General features: G+C 42.0%; 6 protein-coding genes across 7 annotated transcripts; 2 read left to right on the top strand and 4 right to left on the bottom strand.

Moving 5' to 3' along the window:
* Positions 1 to 937: 937 nt before the first annotated feature.
* znf598 (zinc finger protein 598) lies at positions 938 to 20,460 on the bottom strand. 2 transcript variants are annotated; one of them, XM_061304205.1, is made up of 12 exons: positions 20,094 to 20,460; positions 19,422 to 19,534; positions 19,203 to 19,332; positions 18,847 to 19,058; positions 18,535 to 18,752; positions 18,371 to 18,464; positions 18,044 to 18,222; positions 17,881 to 17,959; positions 16,927 to 17,798; positions 16,641 to 16,806; positions 16,408 to 16,555; positions 938 to 1,536 (listed from the first exon to the last, which is right to left on the bottom strand). In XM_061304205.1, exons 1-12 carry the CDS (start codon positions 20,265 to 20,267, stop codon positions 1,534 to 1,536), a joined length of 2,388 nt encoding a protein of 795 aa, XP_061160189.1. In that variant the 5' UTR covers positions 20,268 to 20,460; the 3' UTR covers positions 938 to 1,533. The 2 variants fall into 2 exon arrangements, with proteins under 2 accessions (XP_061160189.1, XP_061160188.1); XM_061304204.1 differs by lacking the exon at positions 938 to 1,536 and adding an exon at positions 14,191 to 15,693 and having other exon boundaries at positions 20,094 to 20,457.
* drg2 (developmentally regulated GTP binding protein 2) lies at positions 1,832 to 4,699 on the bottom strand. The gene is made up of 14 exons (XM_061304206.1): positions 4,541 to 4,699; positions 4,325 to 4,417; positions 3,940 to 4,100; positions 3,687 to 3,776; positions 3,546 to 3,606; positions 3,360 to 3,450; positions 3,209 to 3,281; positions 3,045 to 3,135; positions 2,875 to 2,972; positions 2,717 to 2,793; positions 2,557 to 2,645; positions 2,422 to 2,480; positions 2,288 to 2,341; positions 1,832 to 2,159 (listed from the first exon to the last, which is right to left on the bottom strand). Exons 2-14 carry the CDS (start codon positions 4,386 to 4,388, stop codon positions 2,073 to 2,075), a joined length of 1,095 nt encoding a protein of 364 aa, XP_061160190.1. The 5' UTR covers positions 4,389 to 4,417; positions 4,541 to 4,699; the 3' UTR covers positions 1,832 to 2,072.
* Positions 4,888 to 6,336, top strand: gfer (growth factor, augmenter of liver regeneration (ERV1 homolog, S. cerevisiae)). The gene is made up of 3 exons (XM_061304211.1): positions 4,888 to 5,254; positions 5,490 to 5,692; positions 5,841 to 6,336. Exons 1-3 carry the CDS (start codon positions 5,048 to 5,050, stop codon positions 6,001 to 6,003), a joined length of 573 nt encoding a protein of 190 aa, XP_061160195.1. The 5' UTR covers positions 4,888 to 5,047; the 3' UTR covers positions 6,004 to 6,336.
* Positions 7,228 to 14,109, top strand: syngr3a (synaptogyrin 3a). The gene is made up of 4 exons (XM_061304210.1): positions 7,228 to 7,464; positions 9,171 to 9,405; positions 9,614 to 9,759; positions 10,198 to 14,109. Exons 1-4 carry the CDS (start codon positions 7,363 to 7,365, stop codon positions 10,402 to 10,404), a joined length of 690 nt encoding a protein of 229 aa, XP_061160194.1. The 5' UTR covers positions 7,228 to 7,362; the 3' UTR covers positions 10,405 to 14,109.
* A 325-nt stretch (positions 20,461 to 20,785) lies between the features above and the next one.
* slc25a17 (solute carrier family 25 member 17) lies at positions 20,786 to 23,616 on the bottom strand. The gene is made up of 9 exons (XM_061304208.1): positions 23,401 to 23,616; positions 23,036 to 23,096; positions 22,877 to 22,943; positions 22,565 to 22,716; positions 22,326 to 22,442; positions 22,096 to 22,244; positions 21,459 to 21,554; positions 21,288 to 21,373; positions 20,786 to 21,081 (listed from the first exon to the last, which is right to left on the bottom strand). Exons 1-9 carry the CDS (start codon positions 23,455 to 23,457, stop codon positions 20,928 to 20,930), a joined length of 939 nt encoding a protein of 312 aa, XP_061160192.1. The 5' UTR covers positions 23,458 to 23,616; the 3' UTR covers positions 20,786 to 20,927.
* Positions 23,617 to 23,650: 34 nt separating this feature from the next.
* Positions 23,651 to 25,515, bottom strand: rpusd1 (RNA pseudouridine synthase domain containing 1). The gene is made up of 6 exons (XM_061304209.1): positions 25,434 to 25,515; positions 25,031 to 25,231; positions 24,798 to 24,921; positions 24,626 to 24,728; positions 24,427 to 24,528; positions 23,651 to 24,364 (listed from the first exon to the last, which is right to left on the bottom strand). Exons 2-6 carry the CDS (start codon positions 25,210 to 25,212, stop codon positions 23,958 to 23,960), a joined length of 918 nt encoding a protein of 305 aa, XP_061160193.1. The 5' UTR covers positions 25,213 to 25,231; positions 25,434 to 25,515; the 3' UTR covers positions 23,651 to 23,957.
* Positions 25,516 to 25,542: the final 27 nt, after the last annotated feature.

The raw sequence follows: 25,542 nt of genomic DNA, 5'->3' as shown, positions 1-25,542 counted from the left end.
CGGACAGACCTATTGTGTGTTGATGAGTGGGATAACACACACACACCAAGCTATCATCATCCCACACTGGTTGCTAACGCCAAAGGCTGCAGTGAAACCCCCCTAAAAAAAGGTTGTATGGCGCTTGTGTGTGTGTGCGCTTATCAGTGCACTACACATCCAAAAAAGACACCACTCTGGCAGACACGCACACTCACATACACAGGGTCAAAATGTCACAATAAATGAGGTATGGCAAGGGTTGTGCCACACAAAGATAAAGACAATAGACAAAGAAAACAGTGGATGGATGATTTGCACATACATGGGAATAATTACAATAAAAAAAAAAAACACTACTTGAAATCTTTGTATTTTCCTCTTTATTTCAGAATAGATTAGTCATCAAATGTGTTCTGATTATGTGTGTTTAGCTGTAAGTATGACAAATCACATTTAATTATGACTTTCGGCAGAAATCAAACGACTAACCATTTTCTTGCAGTATTTGGCTCAGTTGAATTTAGCAAATGAGCACTTAAAAGCCTTCCCAGTAAGCCTTGTAAAGTTTGCAACAAAAGGTGAGTAAACAGGCTGAAATAATATGGATGTTTGTTCAGAGGATCACTATATGTCTGCTGAAGTGGAATCCGCATTTGTGTTTGCACACTGTCAACAGCGATTGGATAAAAATGGGCTCTTTTGGCATACTACACAAATAAGGATGATCTCTGACATTGTATGCCAGAGACTCGCACGTCATTTGTCTGGGACAGTCAATATTGCAAACCACCTCTTTTGTTACTAATATAAGAGCTTCATCAAAGATTCAGACTTTGTTGACACTGTCAGAGATGATCGAATTAAGATTTTATTTTTGGTAAGTTCTGGGTTTGATCAAAAGATTCTAACCTCAATAAACTTGCAGACAATTGAAATAAAGTCAATTTCAAATGAGAGCAGAGCAACTGACGACTGCCCTCTTCTGGTCAAATGAAGGTCATTGCAAGTAAATAAAGCAAAAGACAAGAGTAATGTTTTTATATGCAGTATTCAAACTATTCGGACTCTGTTGTAATGGTTTCATTATTGTGATTTTATACAGCCTCGATATAATATTTCAGCAGCATAGTTGTACAATACAATGTTTTTGAAATTATTTGCAATTTCTTTGTTGTGTTACTATTTTCTTGATGTAAAAAAAAAAGATCAATTAAGTAGGCCATATTTTTTCCCACTAGTGTTCTACATGTGATATGTCAAATTTCATCATCTTTATTTATAATGGCCTAGAACAAGCTATAAAGGCAAAACAGAAGCATCCATTGTAGCCAAAAAGTATTTCCTGAATTGAACTATTGCAAAATGTGTGCGGCATACGAAAGAGCACAATTGTAGCCTGTGTTCACTGCAACCACACACACACAACGTTCAAGTCGCATCAAGTGTCTGCTCCACTCACCGTACCGGTTTCTCCTCTTTCCCCAGCAGCCATCTCTTTATCATTCCTCTCTTCCCAGTCAGGTCATCCCAAAGTTCTTGCTCCATGGTTTCCTACTATTACACATAATGAAGATATCTTGAATTAGATAATCTTGATGAAAAAACAAAAAGCCCCCCCTACTCCTCTCTTTAGCAAAGTGTATCCCCCACTTCTCTTCCTCTTCATCCAAGAGATGCTGCTCAATTTTTAATGCTGCCATTGTGCTTGTGGGCTTCTGTGTGTGCGCTTGAAAAGCGTTTGCATTGGTCAAGGGAAGAGGTAGGAGAGAAGGGTTCAAAGGTGAGCGACGCTTACCTGCTATGAAGTGATCTTGTGAGATATTTCCAGCATAAAACAAACAAAGACTAGTTGGGTTTTAAACTAACGTGGACTTTATTCTTTCTTCCTCCTCGTCAATGAATTTAGTTGTTGAAATAAAAGGGAACTTAATCAACTTTTGCCCAACATGGAAATGCTTTGCAATGTTTTGGGGTTAAAAGTATTATAAAGAGAGTTGAGGGTGCATTTCCATTGCAGCGCAAAGTAGACCTTTTCCACCCATTTTAATGCCAGTGACATCTCTTGCAGAGTGTCCCATTTTTTTTTATTTTTATTTCTTGACGATCTGGATGACATCCTCGTGCTCCATGATATGCGTCAGACCGACTCTCTGCGGACTGTACTTTGTGCTGGTGCCCTGCAAACAGTTTACATTTGTTTGATACAACTCTTGAAGCGGATCCAATTCGCATTTAAAGTGCTTACATTAGACTGATCCAAATCAACAAGTCATTCAAGTTGCATAGGAATAATGCAAAAACGTACCCAAACCAGAGCATACTTGAATTGGCTCGCTAAGGTTCTGTGGATACGATGGCACTGCAAACAAACATGTGCAATGTTGGCGGCTTCACGTCAACCCAACACACTGTTGAGAAATTTGCAGAGACTCTACTAACCACATGTTCCACGCTGGCTCCTCTTCTCATGATGATGGCGTCACCGAAGTCTGGGCGTTCTGTTAGGGTGAGGGGAAAAAAAAAAAAACAGGTTGATGAAAATGAATGCAAAAAAGCAATGCGTTGAAAGAGTACCTCCTCTTTTCTTGGTAAAAATGCAAATCAAAGCCAAGTATTCCCACAGCGTCTCTAGAAGGTAATCCAGGTTGAGTTTCATCCCGCAACTAGTGAAAGAAGAGCAGTCAGTTAACCACTTAAACCAACACGCACAATCGCGCCCGGTAAAATGGCCGACCTGATAACAACACTGTGAGGTCTGTGAGCCAGGCGGTCCACCTCCTCGATGGAGATTTGATCCACCTTATTGTACACCTGGTTGATGCGGACATAAAAATATGCATACAAGTTGAACAGCAGCTTAAAATTTATTATTCCCCCCCAAAAAAACCTTACATATAGACAAGGCATGTAAACTCTGCTCCCGACAATGACATCAATGAACTCGTCCGGCGTGCAATCCTCCCTGAAGAGGACTTCTGCGTTAAAGATTTCTGAGAGCCGGTTAAAGAAAACAAGCGCATAAGACACTCATGATTTTCTGCGTTCCTGCTTGTGAAGGATACTATATTCATGGAGGATGAGCTGAACCATCTTCTCCGAGCACTGGGTTAGAGGTACTGTGGAGTTGTAGGAGAGGCCACCGCCTTTCTTTTGCTGTCGAGACATAAAAAGGGAGACAATCCCTGTCACGATTTGTGTGAAAATTCAAATGGGATAAACGGCTTACCTTGAAATATATATTGGGTTTTTCCCTGTTTAGCCTAATGCCCACTGACTCCAACTCCTTTTCTAAAAGTGCTCTAGAGAGAAAAGACAAATGTCTCATGACCTTGGTCCGGAATCAAAACAAAGACAAAAAGGTACTTTGCACCACTAACCTCTGGACGTCCCCTTTGGTGGCATCCAGCATCATGATGACAACGTCTGCTGTCCTGGCGACGGCGATGACCTGACGACCCCTTCCTTTACCTGTTAGTGTATCATAATGTAGCAATTAACATCCACACCGGGACAATCTGATGAGATGGATCACAGTTACTCATTCGGCAGACAAGGTCGATTACCTTGAGCAGCGCCCTCGATGATTCCTGGCAAATCCAGCAACTGGATGTTGGCCCCTTTGTACTGTGTTGGAAAAAAAAAAAAACGTCCAAGGGTGAGTGGAACAAAGGCCATGAAATGCATCACGATGTGAGTGAGTGTACCTCAATGACACCCGGTATACAGGTGAGGGTGGTGAACTCGTAGGAGGCGGCTTCACTGGCAGTTGAAGTCATCAAACTGAGGAACGTGGACTGTAGCACACAAAAGTGAGTCGTTTTCTCAATGTTTTTTTTTTTTCCCAGACTCAGCACAGAAGTACGGTTTCACCAAGTTACAGAAAAGGAAATAAACTTTTCAGCAGTGGTCATACTTTCATAAGAGACTGCAACTCCATCACAAGTATTGAGGACATACCTTACCCACTGAGGGGAAACCAATGAGAGCAACGCGCGCATCTCCAGATTTCATAACATCGAAACCTTCGCCTTTGGCCCCCGCTGACTTGGAGGGCTCCAGCAGCTGAGTTCTGTATTTTGCTAACTTGGCCTTCAGCAAGCCCAAATGATACTCAGTTGCTGTGGAGTGACAAAAAAAAACAAGTGAATCATCACTGACCAGCAAGTGTTATTTTCACTAAATTAACATTAATTGTTGTTATTGACTGAATTGCACGTTATAACATGATTTATTTGTTTTCATGTCAGGTTTTATATTGACATGCTACTGCCATAAAATAGCCCAAAGTTCTTCCATTATGTTCTTTGATAACAGTAACCTCCCCACTTGCTCTTAACGTTACCTTTGTTTTTCTGCGTCCGAGAGATTTCTCTCTCTATTTCGGAGATTTTCTCTAAAATCCCCATAATGTCAGTTCAGCTGGACCACAGTTGCACTGTCAAATGAAGAAAACCCATACAAAAACGTGTCAATGTAGCTTGGTTAGCCAAACAGCTAAAGGAATCATACATTGAACAGTCGGAAAAAACGTTCTAAAAAGACGATAATTCAAACCCACATTTGTTTGGTTAAGGATCCGCATTCACAGGTTGTAACATGGACAGTTTACAAGGCAGCAATAATTTACGTTTACACTTTAACATAAGCTCCACTGGTCAGCATGCTCCCGTTAACCAAAACCTTGGCAGCCGAGTACAACACTTCTTCGTTTACGTTTTCGGCCTCTACGGACTTAAGGCGCAATACTGCCCTCTTGTGTGTGGAGTATGAACTACTTTAAATAAAGAACAATTTCCTCTTGCTGTTCAGTTTTCCGCCACTATGTGGTAGTATTTACCAATGTATAAACATTAGACTCCGCCTCGTTATGTCGTCACACCCGGAATACAGTAAGCATTTTTTGGACTGTCGCTTCCGTTAAATACAGGAATTACATGAAAGCGCAAAGCATGCAGATTAAGCATGCTGATTTGAAATTAAGAATATTAAATTTACAACATGGATCAATTTGCACACTAATAATCGGTTGGTAAATAACTTAAATATAGCGGGTTAGAGAACAAATATGACCTCGTCCCGGAAAGACTCAGCAGCCTCCGACTCACCTGCTTTTGACGGTTTTCCTTTTGCGGTGGCCGGTAAAACTGAGGACAACTCGAGCGGGGAGCAGCAGCAACCAACTGGGGTGAAAAAGAAGCCGTGTCGCGCTTGTACGGACTTTAAATCATGGATGAAGACACAGAAGCAGCAGACGACAGCTGCTACTATGCAGGTGACATGGGGTCAATCAATAGCAAGCCTTTTTAGTCGAGTGGTCGTCTACCTTTCTTCTGCTATAGAATCAGTTTCATGGAAAGCAATATTCTAACGGAACGGCATTGAAATTAATAAAAATTATTAAAACTCACCAATGCGTGGAAGATAGATGGCAAGAAGTCTCAAATTGAATCACAAATTAACTGAAAACTGATACATAATTATTCAACCTCCATCTTAAACTATTTCAGGAACCCCAAGCTGAGCCACAAGAGCCGGAGTGCCCACTGGACAGACAAGAGTTGGGACGTAACACTTGGTCCTTTCTGCACACCATGGCTGCATATTATCCCGATAAACCGTCCACCCACCAGCAACAAGAGATGGGCCAGTTCATTAACCTCTTCTCCAAATTCTTCCCCTGTGATGAATGTGCAGAAGACCTTAGGAACAGGTCAGACCCAGAGTGTTGCTGTCAAACCATAGAAATAGAAAAAAAAATAACTGTAATTTAACTAAGTTGACAGACAGTAGCCTACTATTTGAGGGAATACAGTATTGTCAAATGAAGTTATTCAGATGACATCATTTCCTCCCCACAGATTAAAAACCAATCAACCGGACACCAGGAGCCGCCACGCTCTGTCCCAGTGGTTCTGCCGACTCCATAACAACATCAACGTGCGTCTGGGCAAGCCCGAGTTCGATTGCTCCCGAGTTGATGAGAGGTGGAAGGATGGATGGAAAGACGGTTCCTGCGACTGAGAGAAAGCATTGCAGAACTTTTGAGTGTAGATGCTGTCTGTGTTGGAACAACATCCTGTGAAGGATGAATGAATTTTTCAGGGATTTTCCTGTTTTGCTGTCATTTCATATTTTTGTTGCTGATAACAAAATTAAGGGTACAAACACATCATGTTCCGGACCAACCTTCATACTGACTATGTTGAGTTTGAACATCAAATAGGAAATTTTCACCAAACATCGATTCATTAATGGCTGAAATTTTAGGTCCAAGCCAAAGGACCTCTAAGGTCAATTGTGATATGATCTGCTATCTGTGTGGGCTATTAATAAACACTGAAAGGGGCACACATACATACCAGTCTGCTAACGTTTACCCTTAATGTGATCCAAGCTGTTTTGTATTCATCTACAGTGGTGTACACAAACTCTGGAAGATAATCTCACATAATATATTACATTCTTGGTGCTATATTATTATTATATTTTTTAATTGAGGTGAAGGTTCAAGAATTGAGTACCACAACACTGATACTAGTTTTGGTAGCCTGTCTACTGTTTTTTTTTTAGCCTTTTTTGGGGGATAATTGTTCACTATCTGCTGCTTATGGTCAAGTTTGCAAAAAAAACATGAGGTCACTCAAAGACGTGTACAAGATGTTGAAGTGACATATTGCAACTCTTAAACATCTTTGTATTTTGGGGAGGAGCTAAGTGTAGCCCGGGTTGTAAGAGGAAGTCTTTACTAAAATAAATTCTATTTATTTTTAAGATATAATGTAAGATGAGTTTGAAATGTCTTTTGGAATTATAGACTGAGGTATATTTACAATACAAAAACACAAATTGGAGAGTCCCTGAGCATGGTATTGCCACTACACATACAAGAAATGAAAATGTGGACTGTATAATGGATTTAGAGGAATATGTAGGGTCAAATCGTCCAGCACTGGCTTGATTAATTAATTGATTGATAGAAATCTATTTCCTTTCATTTATATCGACATCCTCGCATACTGGCTTCAGATCAAATGGACACTATATACTTAATGACCACCTGAATAAATAAACGCCTCTTTTTTTCCCCCTCCAAACACTGTGTGAACGACTAAATAGCTAAATGTGGAAGCCATTAGGAATGTATTCAAATATTCCACAGTCATGATTTGGCAGTGCGGTATTGATCCCATTGCGCTCCCAGTGAGGGCGAGAGCAACCCTCGCGCTCGTTGCGCGCGTAGCCGCTGCAGGAGACGTGAGCGCGCATGCAGGAGCGTCCCTGCAGCAGAGCAGAGGAGAGTAGAGCAGAGCTGGGCAGCGCGTGCCCCGGAGCCGCGAGCGAGCGAGCGAGCGTCGACAAGCGTTCACGGAACCAGCGAAGATGGACGGAGTGGGATCGTTCGGAGCGGGCCGCGCCGGGTCCACTATCGACCCAATTACATTCGCTAAACAGCCACAGACCATCCTCAGAGCCTTGTCGTGGGTGAGAGATGTTCCTTTTTTATTTTCAATTGATTAGTTACGCTCCTGCTGTTTGTGCGCGTGGGTTATCTCTGTTATCGTAGCTGCGCGAGCCTCGTGACGGCCGGGGTCCGTCTACACATCAACGATGAAGAAAAAAACACGCACAAATTAGAAATGTAATGCATTGCGGAAAAATGGGTGATAAATATGGGTGATAAATGTTCAGTTCCTATTATGAAACCAAGGCCCAGCGTCGGGCGTTTGTCTTATTAGATGCTCAAGAGACCCAAACGCAACATAACACCACCTTCTTGTTTTCTTTTATATATTTAATCCAATGCTGCGTTCAAATGAGCTAAAAAAAAATCCGTATTCACCTTAAGTCTTGTTATTTATAACATTTAAATAATCAGATAGTCTTACTCATCATGCAAAGCCATATTGTTCAGCAAAATTAGCTCCTGATTTGCCTTAAACGTCGTCGACTGTTATCCCACCTGTGATTGGTCCGTGAACGTCACTGCGCACGCACGCAGGCCCACGAACTCGCACCGCGGCCTGACATTTAAAAAGAAGCGTCACTTCAGGGTGACACGCAAAAAGATTTTCTCTCTCCGACCCGCACGACCGATGTGGGGATGTAACGGCGTGAAATGTGTGTAAATATAAGTCGCGAAAGAATTGTTGGGCACCGTGTTGACACTGGGACTGATTAAAAATTCCATATCTGATCAGAACTGAACATGACCAATAGTGTGCGCTTAATACAAAAGTCTATCGATCCAGCCATCTATCAATCCATCTATCGTTATCTATCCATCCGTCCATTCTCCCTTCATCCATGTGATGTATTTTTCCCTCCCGGCATTTCTTTACATTTAATTGAACGTGATGGTTGCATTTTTCTTGGCTGTTCCTCCAAACTATTAACAACATACTATAATATGAAGTATGCCCATGAATCCAAATAGCGTAACCGGAAGTAAAAAAATTAATGAATAATTGCTATTGAGGGGCTGACATTAGATGATTTGGACCATTCAATAATAAAAATAGCTCTAAACAATGACTACATTATTAAAATAGTTGTGGATTCATTTGATGATTACGTGTCGATTAATCAATGAGTTTTGAAAGCTCTAAATGTTCACAATATGATTTTTGCAGGTGTATTGCTTTGCAGCAAGCCACTTGAACCACCTGTGTATCTAAGCAGATTAGAAGCAGACACGTGATTGTGGCTCCGACATTCTCCCTTTGTGTGTCCTTCCGCCATCATATGACCCACACCCCCATGTGGGTGCGTGTGTGTGTGTCACATGGCCCTGTTCTGCCATCCACTGTTACTCAACTATGTGAATGTGTGAGAAGAATAAAGACGGATTTATGAAGGAGAGTTGTTAATCATGAGGAAAAGAGACATTTAGCATTAGCGAAGGCAACTTGTATGGCTTGTGCTTTTCAAACATATACACACACACACACAGTAACACACACACAGAAAATGCCTCGGGATTATTTGATTCTGGTAAGGAAGCGAAGCATCAAACTCTCCGGTCAGTCATAACAGAAAGGATGGAAATTAGGTTAATGCTTTTGGTCTGAGCGCGCGCAGAGACGTTCACTTGCAATACTGCCGAGTGTATTTTTCTAAAAAAGAACTTTATCTACATTTGTACCTCATCACCTGAAAAAAAAAAAAAAATCATCTCATGTTTTGTAAAGATCTTCTCACTGGTGGTGTTCGCCTCCATCGTGAACGAGGGCTACGTGAACATAGGCAGCGAACGTCTCTACTGCGTCTTCAACAAGAACGCGGACGCATGCAACTACGGCGTGTTCGTGGGCCTGGTGGGCCTGCTGGCTTGCTCCTTCTTCATGCTACTCGACTACAAATTCTCTTCCATCAGCTCCGTCAAAGATCGCAAGAAGGCCGTCATGCTTGAGATCGGCTTCTCAGGTGAGGATTGTCTTCCTCTTTTCAAGTACTGTCGAAGTCTAAAATAGCTTGGGGTTCTCCCTTCAGATGTTTTTCAAAGAAGTCCTACTTCCTTTGTTCTCATCAAGGATATGTCACATCACGAGATTTTACGAGAATCGAAACCCAGTATGAATGAAGAAACATCACCTGATGAATCCTCTCAACGCTGTGTCTGTCTCTCTGGCAGGTTTCTGGGCCTTCTTGTACTTTGTAAGTTTCTGCTTCCTGGCTAACCAGTGGTCTCGAACAACGGCTGCTGAGCTGCCCCTCAACCAGGGCGCTGATGCAGCTCGGGCTGCCATCGCCTTTTCTTTCTTCTCTATCATCACTTGGGTAAGAAACTGAAGCTACACTAATGCTGCGATTTTCAACCAGGAGAATACTTTGGACAATATTACCCACTGGCGGAGCTAGATTTTTTTTCCCTCGGGGGCGGGGGGGTCCAAGGATTCTTCAAATTACACATACTATAAGAATACCCACAGGCATATATTCTTTATCCTCCACAAAAAGCATCTTACTGAGTTATTTATAGTCTTCTTCATTTGTATCTGCGTGACTGTGCACAGTAATTTATAGATATACAAAAAGTCTATTCTTCTTCATTTGTATCTGCATGGCTGTACTGCACTGCCACCTAGTGGCCAAAGCAGACACACAAACAGCACAATGAAAGGAATTGCAGCATTAAATCATGATGCAAAATCTGCTTTCGGCTAAACTAGTGCCGGGGCGCTTCTCTTACGTGTGTCTATTCAATTGTGCTTTCAGGCTGGTCTTACAGTGCGCGCGGTGCAGAAGTACCTGCTGGGCACTGACATGACCTTGTTCACCTCAGAGCACTTGGATGGTGTAGCACCCACCCAGCCGTTACCCTCCAACTCACCAGGGGGCACCACCGACACCACAGAGACCTACCAAAACCCTCCGTTTACAGAGAACAACGCAGCACCCACATATCAGGTTCCCATTTACTAAAAAAAATACACGAGAAGTTAAATTGCTCTACTATCCACTATCAATCATTGTGGGGTTGGATTTTCAAGGGTGGGGCAAAAAAAGAAATAAAATCAGCTCTTTTGTTTCCTCCTCTTGTTGTTGACGTGAACATTCCAGTTTTATCTGCACTTTTCTAGACTCACTTTCATGCAGATTAGGATAGGATTAAAAAGAAAGAAAGGAAACAAGAGGAGGAACCATAGAAGATGAGGCCATTTTGCAGTATTCACATGTTAAATAGGAGAGCAACTAGTAAGCAGTACGAAAAAAAGCACCTTCACTTGAAATATGAAGTATTCCCTCTCATGCCAAATTGTTCTGGGGAATGTTTTTATTGATTTCATTTGATTCCGTCTCCTCTCGCTGCAGTTTAACAGTGATAATGTGTATTAAATCTGCATGTTTCCAAATGTAGGGATAGCAACTGAAGTGCCATACTGTACTGACAGTGACTTAATTGAGTAGATTTACACATGCTGAGCAACATCATCATTATCATCACCACAATGTTTTTGTGACTAAGTGCAATATCTCACATTCTCATGCACATTGATGTATACTATACTGTACTGTGGTTTAAATAGATGACTTTTGCGGTGGATATAGAAAGTGAAACCACATCCATTTGACAATTTTGGAAGACGAAAAAAATACAATGTGACTTATGATCAGTACAAATGAATATTTTTTTGTTTCAATTGAGTGTTATCTTAAGTATTTGCACATATGCAGTGGCTATAAAAAGTCTACACACTCCTGTTTAAATGACATTTTGTAGAATATAAAAATAAGATCAATCCTTCAAAAAATAAAATAATTAATGTAACCTATAACCTGAACAACAAAATTTCTCTGTGTCGGATAAAACAAAAGTCGCAAAAATGTTGGCGTGCAAACAGGGGTGTGTAGACTTTTTATATGAACTAGAAAGCAATTTATTTCAGTAGTTCAATTTAAAAAGCGACATTTCCTGTTGTATAGATTCACTAGCCTAAATTGGAAGGTTTCCTGATTTCAATTTGTTGACAGTTAAAAGAAAAAAAGTAACATTTAAAATGAAATTAATCAAAATGTTTTTTAGGATAGAAATCCGATAGTAATTCATTGGAATTATAACGGTGCGTTCACTTTCTGGATATCCATCCTCAACCAATCATGGGCTCTGTCTCAAATGACACACTCTTTTCAGCTTTGAATTGTACAAACAAACCTCAGGCAAATTTGACTTGGAAAATGTTGAATCCAATTCAAGCTTGAAATGAATATTTATGATTGTCATGCATGTCATGGTGACCTCCGACATATTCCTCCCTGATTAAGGCGATCTCCACCTAAATGTTCATGTATAAATTACAGTACCAGGGAATGTAGGTCGTGTGTCATTCGAGACGGCGTCCGAGGTTGAATCTGAGTGAGTAGGGAGAATCTTTCTGTGTTTGTTTACTTTTTAGAAGCTGCCAAACTGCCCTATGTTCTTATGAATCTTTTCATCACGTTGAACACATTACTGTTGTCTGTTTACGGGGACTCGCGGTTGAGGTTGGTCGTCGTGTGGTCACATGCCAAACTAGAAATCTCCTTGGGGGTTCTGTTGCCATGGTGAGAGGGAGAGAAGCGGGCCGCTCAGGTGTAACTGTGACAGTCGTGTGCATGCTCGAGTGCGTGGATGCGTTAAAAATGTTGTCGCGTTCAATTTATTTTCAGGAACAAGTGTTAGGACTGAGGGAGGATATTGCTACACGACTTAACAGAAATGTTTAATTATTTTTACCAGCGCGTAAGATTTGTTTTCAACACAGGAAACAGCGCCCTCTGCTGAACAAAGCTGGTACAGATTCAAAGAGACAGCTCTATTTTAAAAGTAATCAGAATAGGAAAATGCATGATATTAATGTATGGAATTAACCCTATATGAAATTCAACAGCTGGCGGCATCCCCTATTGTCACTCGTTTTACTAACAATTATAATAAATAGTTATGAATGCATTACATAAAAAAAAAAAAATTAAAAAAGCGATGCTATCGCAACTGCATGACATTGCTTTAGGCTGAAAATGTCCCAGAGTGTTTTATTTCCTGGAAGACTCCATAACGGAAATGGATCTTTAAATGGCACAGCCCGCAGACTCTTTATTCAATTTCAACGTCACTGATGTTACAATGGCATCAATTGAGTTCCAATGACAGCAAACAATTGGGAGTTAAAATAATCAATAAGGTTAAAGATGTTATAGAAAAAGAAAAAAATGACCTTCCTTCACTAAATTGCATTGTTTCCAGGAAGAATTGAGATCAGATTTTTTTTTTTTATAATATGATTCACCAAACTGCAAGTGGGGAGTTTATTTCTGTTTTAATATTTTGTTAAATCCATTTGTATTATTTCCCGTCATTGATCGAAACAGATCAAATGCTTTTGGTGTATTTGAAGTCAATTTCCAACTATTGGTGGTTGATGTTAAAACTGCGTTGCAAATACAACTGCCAACTAGAAGCTGATGCACGTTTTTACTCGATTTGCTGTATGTCCTCAAACAAAGGCCTCTATTTGCTATGACAACATCCAGAAATATCTTTTCAGACAGTCCAATCATGCGGCTGCTTTAGAGCGCCTCATTGTTTTTTTTTTCTTTTTCATTTGTTAGCGAGCATGTTCGATGGGGCTTTGAGCTGATTGCTGTCAGATGGAAAAACAAAATCAAATGTATTATTATATTAATTCTACACTCCAACTCTGAAGTCAAGATAAGATGGATGGATAGATTTAGGTTAGAAAAAAAAAATGCCCCGCCCACTATGTGCATAAATAAACTGCTTTCCTAACTTTTCAACTCTGCACTGATATCAGCTTTTCTGATAAAACGTCAACGTACACATTACGAAGCTTGAATTTATCTAACCGTGTGAGTATTTGCAATTTCATTTCCAAAATCAATTTCAAAGCCAATGTAGAAGCAGTAGAGCAATGTAAAGTACGTCTGGGTGTGACTGATGCTCGGGTCAGGTTGTATTGTTGTTCTCTTTTTCTGTCAGTCTGTGTGGTAGACTAAAAAAAAGAATAATATCAAGTCCAACATTCTGTGTGTTTTGTGCTCTGGCCCATGTACACTGCTCTCGTGTTGGTTTGATTGTACAATTGAAGTCAATGGAACATTTATGTGATGATGTTCAGGGTCTGATTTGTTCTGTACTCCATTTAAAAAGAAAACATCTCTATATATGACAAATAATTATGAACTAGAATGCACTCTTATACAGAAATACTTTTTGGGAACTTCTTAATGGGCCATGGACACAAAAATTAAAAGTCTGTGATCATGCTGTAGTTTCGTTGGACTGGGATATAATAAAAGTGATATGTAGTAATGCTGGTGCTGTTAATTGTGAGGGTTCCAGTGTAATTCTTTGCATGGATGTTAACATTTTTTCCACTGTCAAAGTGACGATGGAAATCAAAAAGCCCATAAAACTAACACGTACGTTTTTTATTTTAGCGTGCTGCCCTTTTATGATACGTCTTGAGGTTTTATTTTCTTGTTTCGACGGGTGTTTTGACTTCTTCTGTGTATCAAGAAAAGAGGAAAAATAAAATGCTGTGTACAGAAAAAGTGTTATTATTTTGTGGATGACTCTGGACTGCAGTCTGAGCATCACTCCTAATAATAAAAAAAAAAACTTTTGGACTGCCTGTTTTTTTTTTTTTTTTTTTTTTTTTTTTTAAATCGGTGCATAAATGGCTGAAGAAAAACAAGTAGCAACATACATGTGACAGAAAGGGCTTTATTGGAGCCAGACAAGCAATAGAAACATCAGCAGCATCGGTGGTATGATGTACAGAAATGACGTCATGAAGTTATTGACACACGGGCACTGCAAGCTGAAGGTCCTGAGAGAAGATGAACACACACGCAAGGCCACCGGCACAAGCGTGCGTCACAGTCCCATGCACCACTTAAGTCTAAAGCCCGGAGGCTGAAATAAAAATGTGCTACTGTAAACCTCGGCGAGGTGTTATCAAACCTGCTTATTCAAAATTAAGTCGTATAATTTAAAGAGGAAATAAGCTAACAGAAAGCAATTTGAGTTTCTTAATATTCAAAGTCCGCTCCAACCTGGCCCAATGTTCTCATGAACCTAACCTCAAGTAAGAGCTTTAAGAGTTGTCCATTATTAGTCGTGCGCGCACTTGTAGCGGGATCACAAAAGAGAAAACTCAAGTCAATCCTCAAACCGCACACTCAGTTACAAATGAGGTGCTTTTCCGGGGTAACGAGTCACCAGTCGCGGTTATTGCGCACCAAATGATTGAACCTTCTATCTGGTTGGTTGTTTATCTTCGGACATGGTGGTTTCTTTTCTATCGAATGAGAGGTAGATGGGACGTATGATTTATCATGTCCTATTCAACAAATATGATTTTTTTTCAAATTTGCAAACTCCCATTCTACATGTCTGAACAGAATTAAAAAGTTGTTTTTTTCCCCCCGCATACAGTCCACTCAATGGAGCTCAAGCGCTACATTAACGCAATGAGCTAAATAATTTAGAACTGCTTTTTTTTTTGCACCAGGTATCCTGACTTGATACTCAAATATGAGCAACTGTTCATGAAAAGAAGAAAAGGGGTCAAAGGATTCTTCAAGTAACTTATCAGGTTCCGTCTTGCCTCCTTTTGAAATGAGCCAACAGTTGTGGTTGCACACTGCCAACGGCCCAGTTGGTACGCGACTTGACATTTTAACTGCGACGCGTTTGAATGAATTGATTATCAGAAGTCACGTTGCCCCCCCCTCTCGTCACTCTTTTGAGCGGCGACCAACCGCTGCCGCCTTCCATGCTGGCAACGGCCAATGAGAGTAATCGAGAGAGTACTTCTCGGCGCAGCGGGGCTAGCTGATAATTCGGCTAATGGACTGCAAGGAAGGGAACTCGTCGTTCTCCCTCATGTGCAGCGTTTTGTGGGAGTTGAAATCCTTCAGGGCTAGCACCTGTCTACACGTGGGGCACACCTGGCAGTCCAGCTCGGAGGCGGCGTTAACCTGTGCGCTAGGCGTCTGCCACGCGCTTTTTTTGTTCTTATTTTTCCTTCCGCCTCCCCCCATCCCCGACTGTTTCTCCAGTGCCTTGCAGTCCCCGTGCGCCGACAGGAGCTCCTGCTGCTTGACCGTGTCGGGCAGGAGCACCAGCAGCTCGTTGAAGATGCAGTTGAAATTGTCGCCCAGCAGGTCTTTGCAGCTGCGGTGATAATGGGAGGCTGATAAGACGCCCTGGAAACATTTGGAGAGTGTCAGGGGTGATAGGAAGAAATATCAAGTCCAATTTGAATTACAGTGTAGACCGTCACAATTCATTCGGGGCAAACGGCTGCTCTTATTTTGTAACCCGAGGTTGTTTATCATTCACCTGTAGGGGCTCGCTGTCCTTTGCTTTTCTATACTCAATATTCTAAAATCAGAAATCAAGCTTTTGCAAATACAGATCTACATCACTCAAGCCTAATTCGGAGTAAAATGACAAAATATATATATACAACTAATGACGACATTTGACTTTTAAACATTTTATGCTGTTATACAAGTGTAAACAGAAGTTTACCGCCATTAACAGTAATACAAAAAGAATGAAATGTGTACTTACCCTTAAGTTTGATGACAATGAAGAAGCAAATGTGAGGAAATGTAGATGGACCGACTTTGCTTAAAAATGCTCATTTCATCCCACGTTTATTACGAATGTCGACCGTATTGCATTTAGCATGACAGAGCGCATACGCATTGATTTCCCCGCTTTGCAATAAGGTGGCAGTTCACAGTATTCCCCTTGGAATTTAGTATACTCCTTGAAATGTACTTAAATTAAACATGTACATCAATTTCACAATTAAAGCGTGTTCAAACAACATTTGCCACTGTCGGGCAGAAACCTCCCATGTTTTTCCCACACAGGTGTGTGTACAAAATATATTCATGCATTTTGGGTACCTGTCTGAATTGTGCAGAGTAGTTCTTGAACTGATTGAACTTGGACTCATCATCGTGCAGGTACTTCCGAATGGACTGGATCAGCTCCTGGTTCCTTTGATGGAAGTCCTCCGGAACCAGGTAATCACTGTTGGATGATTTAGGGAGGCTGTCGAAGGGGAAATTAAACAGTAAGGCACCACTCAAAAAATAAAATAGAAATGTGTGGATGTGCGGGGAGAAATTGTCCTTACGGGTTGCTTGCCAAAGGAGGGGTCTCCACCACATTACTGTTGAGTGGGATACCAGTGAAGCCTGGAGGCGGCTTAGTGGCCAAGAGTGCCAAGCCGGGTGGAGGTGGTGGCATTGAGGAGGATAAAGCTGGAGTTGATGACTTTGTTGGGAAGGAGGTCTTGAAGCCTGCGTGACATCATGCTCATGTGTTACTAACAGCAACCATCTCACATTAAGGCTTTTTGAGCAGAGCCAATTGAAGCACGTTATGTTAGAAAGCAGGCACACAAAGATCAGGTCTTTTACCTGGAGGTGGCTTCTTCGTCTTGAGGGCCGGGAAGTCTTCCTCTTGTTCTACAAACGCATCTGTGCTAGGTTGCGGCGGTGCCGCGACCGATTCTTTGCTAATGGCCGGTTTCTCGTTGAAGCCGTTAACCAATCGGCTCGCTGGTGTCAGCGCCGCAGCACCGGAGGGCTTGTTCCTCGTTTTTTCAGGAACATTCTCCTTTTGAGCCGTCGTTTCCACCGAAAGAGTCTTTACGGGAGCACCCAGAGTCCCTGATGCTGGAGCGTTTGTAGGAGAGCTGGAGTTCTTTTGTTTTTTCTTTTTGCTGGTTTTAATGGTAGGGGGGTCACCGCTCTGGTTCGGAGCGGGGGGGCTGCTGGTGGCAGTTAAAGGTTTGCTGCCATTTCCTTTAACCGTAAGCAGAGACGATATGTCGAGCATGGTGGGCACCGAGCGGAACTGCTGCTGCGTCATTCCGCCGCTCTCGTCGTCTGAGGACGAAGGTGAGCGTAAGGGAGCGACTTTTAAGTTCTCCCCGACTTTCTTTTTTCTCCTTGACGATGACGAGCTTGAGGAGGTAAGGAGTTGGGGGCCGTGGGATGCTGAGGAGAGTGGAGGGGGAGGCCTAGAAGACGGCGGGGGCTGAGCCTTGGGCGGGGCTGGTGCAGTGTGAGCGGACCAGGCAGAGCTCTTGCCCGTTGCAGATTTTCGGGGCTGGATTTTGGACACCAGAGCAGGGAAGTCCTCCTCTTGAAAAGAAGATGACTTTTTGGGTTGGGCAGGATAGGATGGTGTCAAGGGGGCTGCGACATTAACTACTGACAGGCTGGGGAAGTCATCTTCCTTCAGAGTCCTGGGACCCGTGGGAACCACCGGTGAAGAGGATTTCACACTGCGCACACACACAACGCAAAGCTATTTGAACCCATTGCAAGTTGCGTGGGTGGTGTTTGTGTCATATTGTGTTTTATTACATGGCAGGAGGTGCGGCAGCACCCAACGCTGGAAAGTCATCTTCCTCCTCCATGGGATTCAAACTCCTCATTGTCCTTACTGCAAAAAGGTGACAACAAAAGCTTTACACCTACTGCTACTAAATCTAAAGTAAATTGTATAAAGAAAATGTATGGTGTTGACCTGGAGGTTTACTCGTTGGTTTGGTTGGTCCAGTCAACGCTTCTGATTCAGTTCGCTCTGTCCTCTCTTCCCGATAATATTTGGGAGCGCTCCTCTCCAGCGCGGCCATTCGAGCCTCTTGGCGACGTAAGGCCATTGACGCCCGCATAGCAGCCGCCACCTCTCTGTCCTCTTCCTCGCTACACAGAATGTAACAGAACAATCCCGTGAAGGGCTAGAACGCAGCTTAACAGCAACAGACAAAAATTGCCGCATGGGTTTTATCACTCCACAGTCAGAGGATCCACTTTTGTGTACTGTAAACACCTCACGCCTATTAAGACTCACCGAGAGTACCGCCAGCTCTTCTGTCCCATCTGAGGTCTTCCCCTTGCTCCTCGTTGATGACGGGCCTCCTCATAATCCTCCGCTGTCACCATGCCTGATAGACACAAACGCTTCCATTGAACTTCAACAGATCCGTTGCGTCGCAATAATGCGTTGGGTCGAACCTTCATTTCTCCTCTGTTGTCTCGGAGCCAAGTTGAACTGCAGGTCGATGTGGCGGTTTTGGCGGGCCTCGGCGCGGCTCTTGCTGTGCGCCGAAGCCTTGTGCGCCTTGTAGTCGATCTCGGTGCGGAATGCGTGGGTGAACTGCTCGGTGGCACACACGCCCTCCTCACACAGATAGTGACTTTCTCTGAAGTGCTCACTTAAGTACTGGTAATCACTGCAAACACAACAATTTGGACCACACAGTTTTAACACAACAAATTACGAGATACAAGTCCCGCACAAACAATGTCGCCTGTTCGCTGTCACACCTATAATACTCCTGAGAGCCGTCAGCGTCACAAAAGTGGCAGAAGTAGTGATCCTTCCGCAAGTGTTTGAGCAGCTCGTCGTTGTCGAGGTAGCGGTCGTCACAGAATTTACAGAGGGGGTGTCCCCTGTGACTGGTGTCATCTGGATCTCCGTGCGCTCGATGGCGAGCGAGTTCTTTGCGGTTGTACCACTTCCGCTCATGGGAAAAGATCTGGGGGTGGAAGTTAAGAATTGAATCATAACTGAGATTATGTAAAAATACTTTAGAGCCAAAACAATACATACTAAAACCCTTCAATACCTAAAACAGTGACCAAAATAATGTCAGCACCTTCTCACAATCAGTAAGCAATACCTTCAAATGTTTTGTGCAGAGTTTACAACAAAAAAGCTCATGCTGCTTCCTCATGTGTTGCTCCAGCTCCACAAACTTTGAGAAGATCTTAGCTTCGGCACAACAGGGACATTGTGCCAACAGTAGGTGCCTGAGGAAACAAATACAGGAATTCACCACAACATAAAATGATTATCTGATGGAAAGAATTATGCAACCAATTCACGACGCAAAACTGACCGGTACTGAGCATAGATCTTCTCATCACCAAAATAGATGTCATGCTTCTTGTCACAGGGGAACCGCTGATGGGGCAGAGAAGAAAAGGCCTCCGGAGACGTTACAAACACCACCTGAGAACAACATTGAGGTAAACATATTTAAAATCCATTCACTCTATGGACAATTCTTAGAGGTTCCTAAAAATTGCACAAACAGACATTGTGGAGCAAGTTCAAATTCAAGAAAAGCACCTTTGCTATCTTTAATTGAGACTACACAGCTACTTTGAAGTAGGTAAATGATGACTTTGGTATAGCATTGTTCAGCAGTGTAGGTTGACCAGAGGGAGAGAAGATTGGAAGATCATCCATTATCGCACATAAATCAGACATGCATGTTTGGTTATAATACGAGCTCTACTTCTTAATACAATAAAGATGTAAAAGCGGAGATTGGATTGTCATTTAAATCGGGCTACCACAAAAGAAGCTAGTGCGACTGGTGGCTAGCTAGCAAGCTTGTGACAACGTATTTTGTGTATTAGTCTTCCGCCGTTTTCAATACATTCCCAGTGTATTTTTTGTCGCTATTTTTAAACAGAATTTTTAACATTTTCACTGGGAGAATACCGCGGCCTAGCTAGCATGGCTAAGCGTCGTCCTCGAGCCACAGTAATGTCGATATCCGCACCTTGTCGAGCTCTTCCCGGCAGACGGCGCAGTACTTCTGCTCGCAGAGCACCCTCATTTTGGTGGAGCAGCGATAACACACCGGGTGGTCGCATTTTCCGAAGGCGAAGATGTCGCTATCTTGACAGCACAAAACACAGTGCTTCTCCGTTTCCTTAGAAATTGTTGAATCCATGATCGAGTAAAAAAAAAAAAGAGAGAGAAAATGCCTAATGGGTCCAGCCGCTGACACTGTCGTGCTTACGTAATTGCGAGTCTAAAATGACGTGGAACGTAACGCTTTACCTATGATCTGTATGTCATGTGGATTAAGTGCTCACAGCTCACAGTAGTGATGCTTCGCGCTGTCATATTGTATGTAGATCTACGCACGATATTCCACGTGGGAGACAACATGCGGCGAGCGCCTTCATCCGGGTTTGCGTAATATGCTTTTATACAACTGGTCAAACAAATATGACGTAAGCGTCTTTGAATTGAAATTAATTTTGATTCAATTAAATTTCCATGGAAAACAAAATGGCTGACGTTACTGAAATGATAATCAATTATTTAAAATAAAATGTAGATTTTAAAAAGGTTGAAATAACATTTGCATGATATAGTGGCTTGTGTTTTATGTATACTCAATTGCAAAGACTAAGTAACTTCTTTAATCTGGAACGGCTTCAAAGAAAGTAAAAAACAAAAAGATTCAGTGAGAGAGTGTATCTTTACTGATCTAATTTGAAAATTAATGAAGGGCTTCTGACCAACATAATGTCCGGTCATGTGATCTATGACACAGGGTTACAATGATGTATTGTTGGTGAGACAGTCCAATGCATTTATTTAGCTATCGAGCGTTTCTTTGGTGGTTCCTCAATCCCATGACTCTGAAAGTGCAGCTGGCAATCTTCTCATAGAGAAGGAACATGAGGGCCGCAGTCAGCACCGTCTGCATCAACTTGGCCTCCAGGCCTTTAAACAGACCCAACATGCCAAACTTCCTATGGAAGGAGACATAAAGTCTACTGTAAAACACGTCTTACTAGTAAAACTAGTTTTTTCTAGTTTTTCTGCACACACCAAACTGCTGATGCAGGCATGATGACACAAGTGATAAGACTAATGTCGCGTGGTCCTAAACATGCTATATTGTGTTATTTAAAAAACGCACACACTGTTTGCTATAATGAGCCATTTTTAGATTCACCTCACTCTGTTGACAAGCAAACACTTGATTGTCATGAGACTGGACAGCAGCGTGGACTTGCTCGTTGACTTGTTGAACTGACCGAACTGTGGAGATTAAAAATAAACAAACAGGAAGTTGGGGGGATATATTAGTGTGTGGAAAAATCAGGGAGTCGTGCAGAACACCTACCCTAAGAATCGACTGAACAGTTTGCAATGGGTAAGTCACAGTGGTGGCAACAGCTTTGGCCACTGCCCCAATCATGAAAACTTCAATGGATGCGAGCTGAAGGGAAAAAGAAAAAATGTATGCAAAAGTTGAATTCGGAAAACAGACGTGTGCATATTTGTGCAACTAAATGATCTAGTTATTTTTAATTGCCTGCTCATATAAAGTTCTAATTGGATTATATAGGCCATATTGGTGGTGGAAAAACTTTTATGATTTCTCTTAGTCTCGAACAGGGTTAGGGTTAACTTGCATGACTTAAGTGTAAAGTTGATTATGCAAATTTGCATGGAGCCAAACACTTCCCTTTTTTTATTTCTCACTCTTAGTTTGTGCTTTGATCATATGCTGTGACTGAGCTCAAAGACTAAAAGGGCTTTCACACTCTTGTTTTGATCAGACGCAATCCAGACATTCCCCTTGACATTCGCTTGATCCTCAAAAGAATCATGTGAGAGGAATTACCAAGGCTCATTTGGTGCATCCTCACAATGAAGTCTGCTTGTGATTTCACTTATTTCAAAGCAATGATTTTATGCAGCATTTGTATTGCGTGTGAAAAGCGGGAAATTGTGTTGGAGTGAACCTTGTTCCTCACCTCTCTGGGTACTCCTTTCTTCAATTGCCTCTTCAGACCTTCATAAATCATAAACTGGATGGCAGGGTTGAGGACCAGCAGTAGGGAGGGAAAGGTGCCGTTCCATAGTGCCCCAACGCCCTCGTCACGGGTAATCTGCACGAATGCATCTGCCAAAACCATTTCAAATGAATCCCAGCCAGAGAATTAAGAATAAATAGCAATACATGACATCACCGGATTTAGTATACCTAAAATACCACGGTAGTAAGTGGGATGAATATCTGTGTTGTGAAACTTGGAGCCCTGAAGCTTCAGTCGCGTGTTGACGACCCACAGTGGAGTGGTTACAAGCACATTTACAACACCTGGGGGAGACAAAGAAGATATGGTTTTTCAAGTTGCTGTGATGGAGGCAAGACAGAGGCAAAATGTATGCACACAGAGGAAAATACCCAATTTGAGCCAACTGCAAAACAAAGCATGCTACCTGCAGCTATTCCGACCAGTAAGTCAGTGTGAGGTGCTGATTTATGTCTCTTCACCCAACTGGCCTTCAGGCTGTGGAAGCAGTAGAAGTAGACAAAATTGGAGCAGCAGAGGCTGCAGATGACTGGGAACCAACCTCTGTATGGAGCTCGTCTGCAGAAAGGGGCACAAAATGCCCAATTATTTTATTTATACTTTCAAAAACTGCAAACTTTGAGAAAGATCCAAATGTTTCAGTAAATGCAAGTGCATGTGCCCTGCAATTGACCCATACCCAGTTGATGGCTTGTCATAAAGTTCCATAGATACTCACAATCCTTCCTCCTTGATTATTTCTGCTAGAATTGCTAGAGTTGACGCAGCTTTCCTCTTCTCATCCACTTCAACACAAACATTGAATAAAAACTTTATATACAAACGGCATTTAATAAATAGATACATATATATAGAGATGCAATTAAGACGTTCGTACCTTGAAGTCTCAGTCTGGCAGTATCCAGAGGGAAGAATACTGTCATGGCTGTTACACTTCCCTAAAACAAATTACGATTATTCATGGAATAAAAGCGTAAAAAATGGAAAGATTTGTATACATAACCATTTTAAAATCTATAAACGTCATTCGTAAATGTTTCAACAGGCACGAGTAAGCAAATATGTCATTGTCAGAAGCAAAATTAAATCATAATTTAAGCGACTAAACTTTGCGTAGATTTTCTAGTAATCCGTTCTAAATGCAGACGAAAGTTTTATGTGTAGGCTGTATTAATAGAAGCGATACTACAACGTTAGTACAGTAACTAGCTAACAATGATAGAACTAAACAAGCTAACTCACCATTGCTCCGGACACAGCATGCACCAAACCCTCATACGACAAAACCTCAAAACTCATATTGATCAAATTATGAAACAATTTCACCACAATAGGAAGAAGGTTAACGCCTTAATCTGATTTCCCTTCCTAAATCTGAAATTTTTGTATTTGCAGTTTACAGATCCACCGTTTCCTGCTGCTTAGGTTCACGTAAGTACAGGTGCATTGTGGGTAATGTAGTTGCTAGCGACTGGAAATCCTCGCTAGAAAGTTTCAGAAAAATGTGTTTTTATTTACACATTAAAATAAATATTTACAGTGTGGTTGACTATTACATTATTTAATTAAATCATGTCATACTTGGATATGATAAAAAACATTCGGTGAACATACAACATATACAAAAATACATACTTGGCCTATGTACGTATATTATGAGCAAGGCATTACGTTCTCTTTTATAATCATGCTTATAAACCTTGTATCTTTAGGGAATTTGTATTGGGTGTGGAAAATACATGCTTGACTGGTTTCCCAAATGAACTGGAATAAATAAAATCAATGCATAATTAACCAGACTATGAGTCTCCATCCCATTCTCGAAGCCACTCCTCACACTGTCGCCTCTGCTCATCACTCTCCACTTTACTGTTTTTTTTCAACCGCTTCTCTTCTTTCTGTCTCACTCGTTCCCTCTCCATCGCCTTCACTTGTCTCTGCTCCTCCATCCTTTGCTCCAGCAGGGCGTCGACGGTGTCTTTTAGGGGTCGTAAAGAGCGCTGCGGGTTCCATTTTGGGTCCACCGAGGGCAGGAAGGGGTCCCCTGCGTAAACGAGTAAGGGTTCGGGGTCCAGGGGGATGTGGAGGAGGTGGGCGTGAAGCATCATGCGGAAGGGGCCGTTGTCGGCTCCTGAACTGTAGGTGAAGTCCCCGACGATGGGGTGGCCTATTGCACTGCAGTGGACCCTTAGCTGGTGGGTTCGGCCTGGGAGACACATATGTAGAATTACCATTTGCTGGTCCATTACAAACTTCACTCTATGTTACCTGTAAAAGGCTGCAACAGCACCTTGGTGACAGGTTCACCATCATACAAGCCATACTCCAACAGTGTCAGCGCAGTCTGGCATGGTTTGGAATTCTCACAACCTGATAAGAGGAAGACAATAGGATGTTTGAAGAAAGATGCAAAAAAACAATTTTATTGAATGAGAGAAAATGTCATTTTTGCATCCTTCAAACATACCATCTGTTCCCTCAATACACATCATATGTGTTTTTCCCTCTGAAGTATTCTTGCCAATGGAGAAATTAAGGGTTTGTATGTCTTCTTCCACCAATCCACGGACCTACAAACAAATAAAAAGATATGTATCGGCATCCATTTTACAAAATTGTGTGTTTCACTGCATACATACTAGGGCAAGGTAGGCCTTGGTGACAGTCCGCTCCTTGAAACAGCGATACGCCTGGCCGGCTGCAGCCTTATTGAGTGCCACACATAGGGCGCCGCTTGTCGAGAAATCCAACTGATGACAGAACCTGGTACGGCGAGAGGGAACAGATAATATTCCTTAGCAACCATTCAATTGCAATCTGGCACTTTAAGATCACCAATAATGCTGCTGCTGCAACATTAGTAATAATTCACCTGAATCCATAGTACGTGTTGGGGTCTGCCAGTTGAGGGAAGCGATGGCGAAGTTGAGCCTGCACCGTGTTTTTTTCATACCACATCTTGCTGTCAATGCGGATGTCCCAGTGCTTGTCCACCACGATGTAATCATCACTCTGAAAGAGCACGCGAAGTCTTTCCACGTTGGCCGGCTCCATTAGACGTCACAAAACACACCTTACAAACACAGAGTATTTATTTATGCCACACCATGGAGAGCTTTTAGGTTCGCATCTCAGCTAAAGAATCCGACTCAAACATAATAGATAGTATGATCTAACATCATCATGTGGTAAACTAACAGAGATTATTTTTAGCAGATTTAACTCCACGTAGTTATTCATCCAGAACACATACAAATCATATTTTTCATACATACCAAATTTCAAAACTTCAAGTCATGTTGTTGTGATAGTGGTGGCAAAGGTTGTGCTTCCGTTTGTGGCTAACGCTAATTAACGATGTCAAGCAGTGGGGCGCCATCTACC

This window comes from Syngnathus typhle, linkage group LG17 (genome assembly GCF_033458585.1).
Source record: "Syngnathus typhle isolate RoL2023-S1 ecotype Sweden linkage group LG17, RoL_Styp_1.0, whole genome shotgun sequence".
NCBI lineage: Eukaryota > Metazoa > Chordata > Actinopteri > Syngnathiformes > Syngnathidae > Syngnathus > Syngnathus typhle.
The sequence above is the reverse complement of the archived record's forward strand: the minus strand, read 5'-3'. Positions and strand labels throughout refer to the sequence as shown.

Bases quoted from the DNA above. Each gene is read 5' to 3' on its own strand.
- znf598 (XM_061304204.1), bottom strand. From the start codon at position 20,267: ATGGATTCAACAATTTCTAAGGAAACGGAGAAGCACTGTGTTTTGTGC. The intron at 19,535-20,093 runs GTGCGGATATCG...TGTTGTTCTCAG, and splicing joins GCCGGGAAGAGCTCGACAAG to GTGGTGTTTGTAACGTCTCC. The intron at 16,807-16,926 runs GTAAAAGACCTG...GATGTCACGCAG, and splicing joins GACGAAGAAGCCACCTCCAG to GCTTCAAGACCTCCTTCCCA.
- rpusd1 (XM_061304209.1), bottom strand. From the start codon at position 25,212: ATGGAGCCGGCCAACGTGGAAAGACTTCGCGTGCTCTTTCAGAGTGAT. The intron at 24,529-24,625 runs GTATGTTTGAAG...TCCTCTTATCAG, and splicing joins GTGTATTGAGGGAACAGATG to GTTGTGAGAATTCCAAACCA. The intron at 24,365-24,426 runs GTAACATAGAGT...TGTGTCTCCCAG, and splicing joins GCTGTTGCAGCCTTTTACAG to GCCGAACCCACCAGCTAAGG.
- gfer (XM_061304211.1), top strand. From the start codon at position 5,048: ATGACCTCGTCCCGGAAAGACTCAGCAGCCTCCGACTCACCTGCTTTT. The intron at 5,255-5,489 runs GTGACATGGGGT...AAACTATTTCAG, and splicing joins CGACAGCTGCTACTATGCAG to GAACCCCAAGCTGAGCCACA. The intron at 5,693-5,840 runs GTCAGACCCAGA...TCCTCCCCACAG, and splicing joins GCAGAAGACCTTAGGAACAG to ATTAAAAACCAATCAACCGG.
- slc25a17 (XM_061304208.1), bottom strand. From the start codon at position 23,457: ATGAGTTTTGAGGTTTTGTCGTATGAGGGTTTGGTGCATGCTGTGTCC. The intron at 23,097-23,400 runs GTGAGTTAGCTT...AATTTGTTTTAG, and splicing joins ATGCTGTGTCCGGAGCAATG to GGAAGTGTAACAGCCATGAC. The intron at 22,443-22,564 runs GTAGCATGCTTT...TGTCTCCCCCAG, and splicing joins ACTGGTCGGAATAGCTGCAG to GTGTTGTAAATGTGCTTGTA.
- drg2 (XM_061304206.1), bottom strand. From the start codon at position 4,388: ATGGGGATTTTAGAGAAAATCTCCGAAATAGAGAGAGAAATCTCTCGG. The intron at 2,973-3,044 runs GTATCCTTCACA...ACCGGCTCTCAG, and splicing joins GCTCATCCTCCATGAATATA to AAATCTTTAACGCAGAAGTC. The intron at 2,342-2,421 runs GTTAGTAGAGTC...GTTTGTTTGCAG, and splicing joins GAGCCAGCGTGGAACATGTG to TGCCATCGTATCCACAGAAC.
- syngr3a (XM_061304210.1), top strand. From the start codon at position 7,363: ATGGACGGAGTGGGATCGTTCGGAGCGGGCCGCGCCGGGTCCACTATC. The intron at 7,465-9,170 runs GTGAGAGATGTT...TGTTTTGTAAAG, and splicing joins TCCTCAGAGCCTTGTCGTGG to ATCTTCTCACTGGTGGTGTT. The intron at 9,406-9,613 runs GTGAGGATTGTC...TCTCTCTGGCAG, and splicing joins GCTTGAGATCGGCTTCTCAG to GTTTCTGGGCCTTCTTGTAC.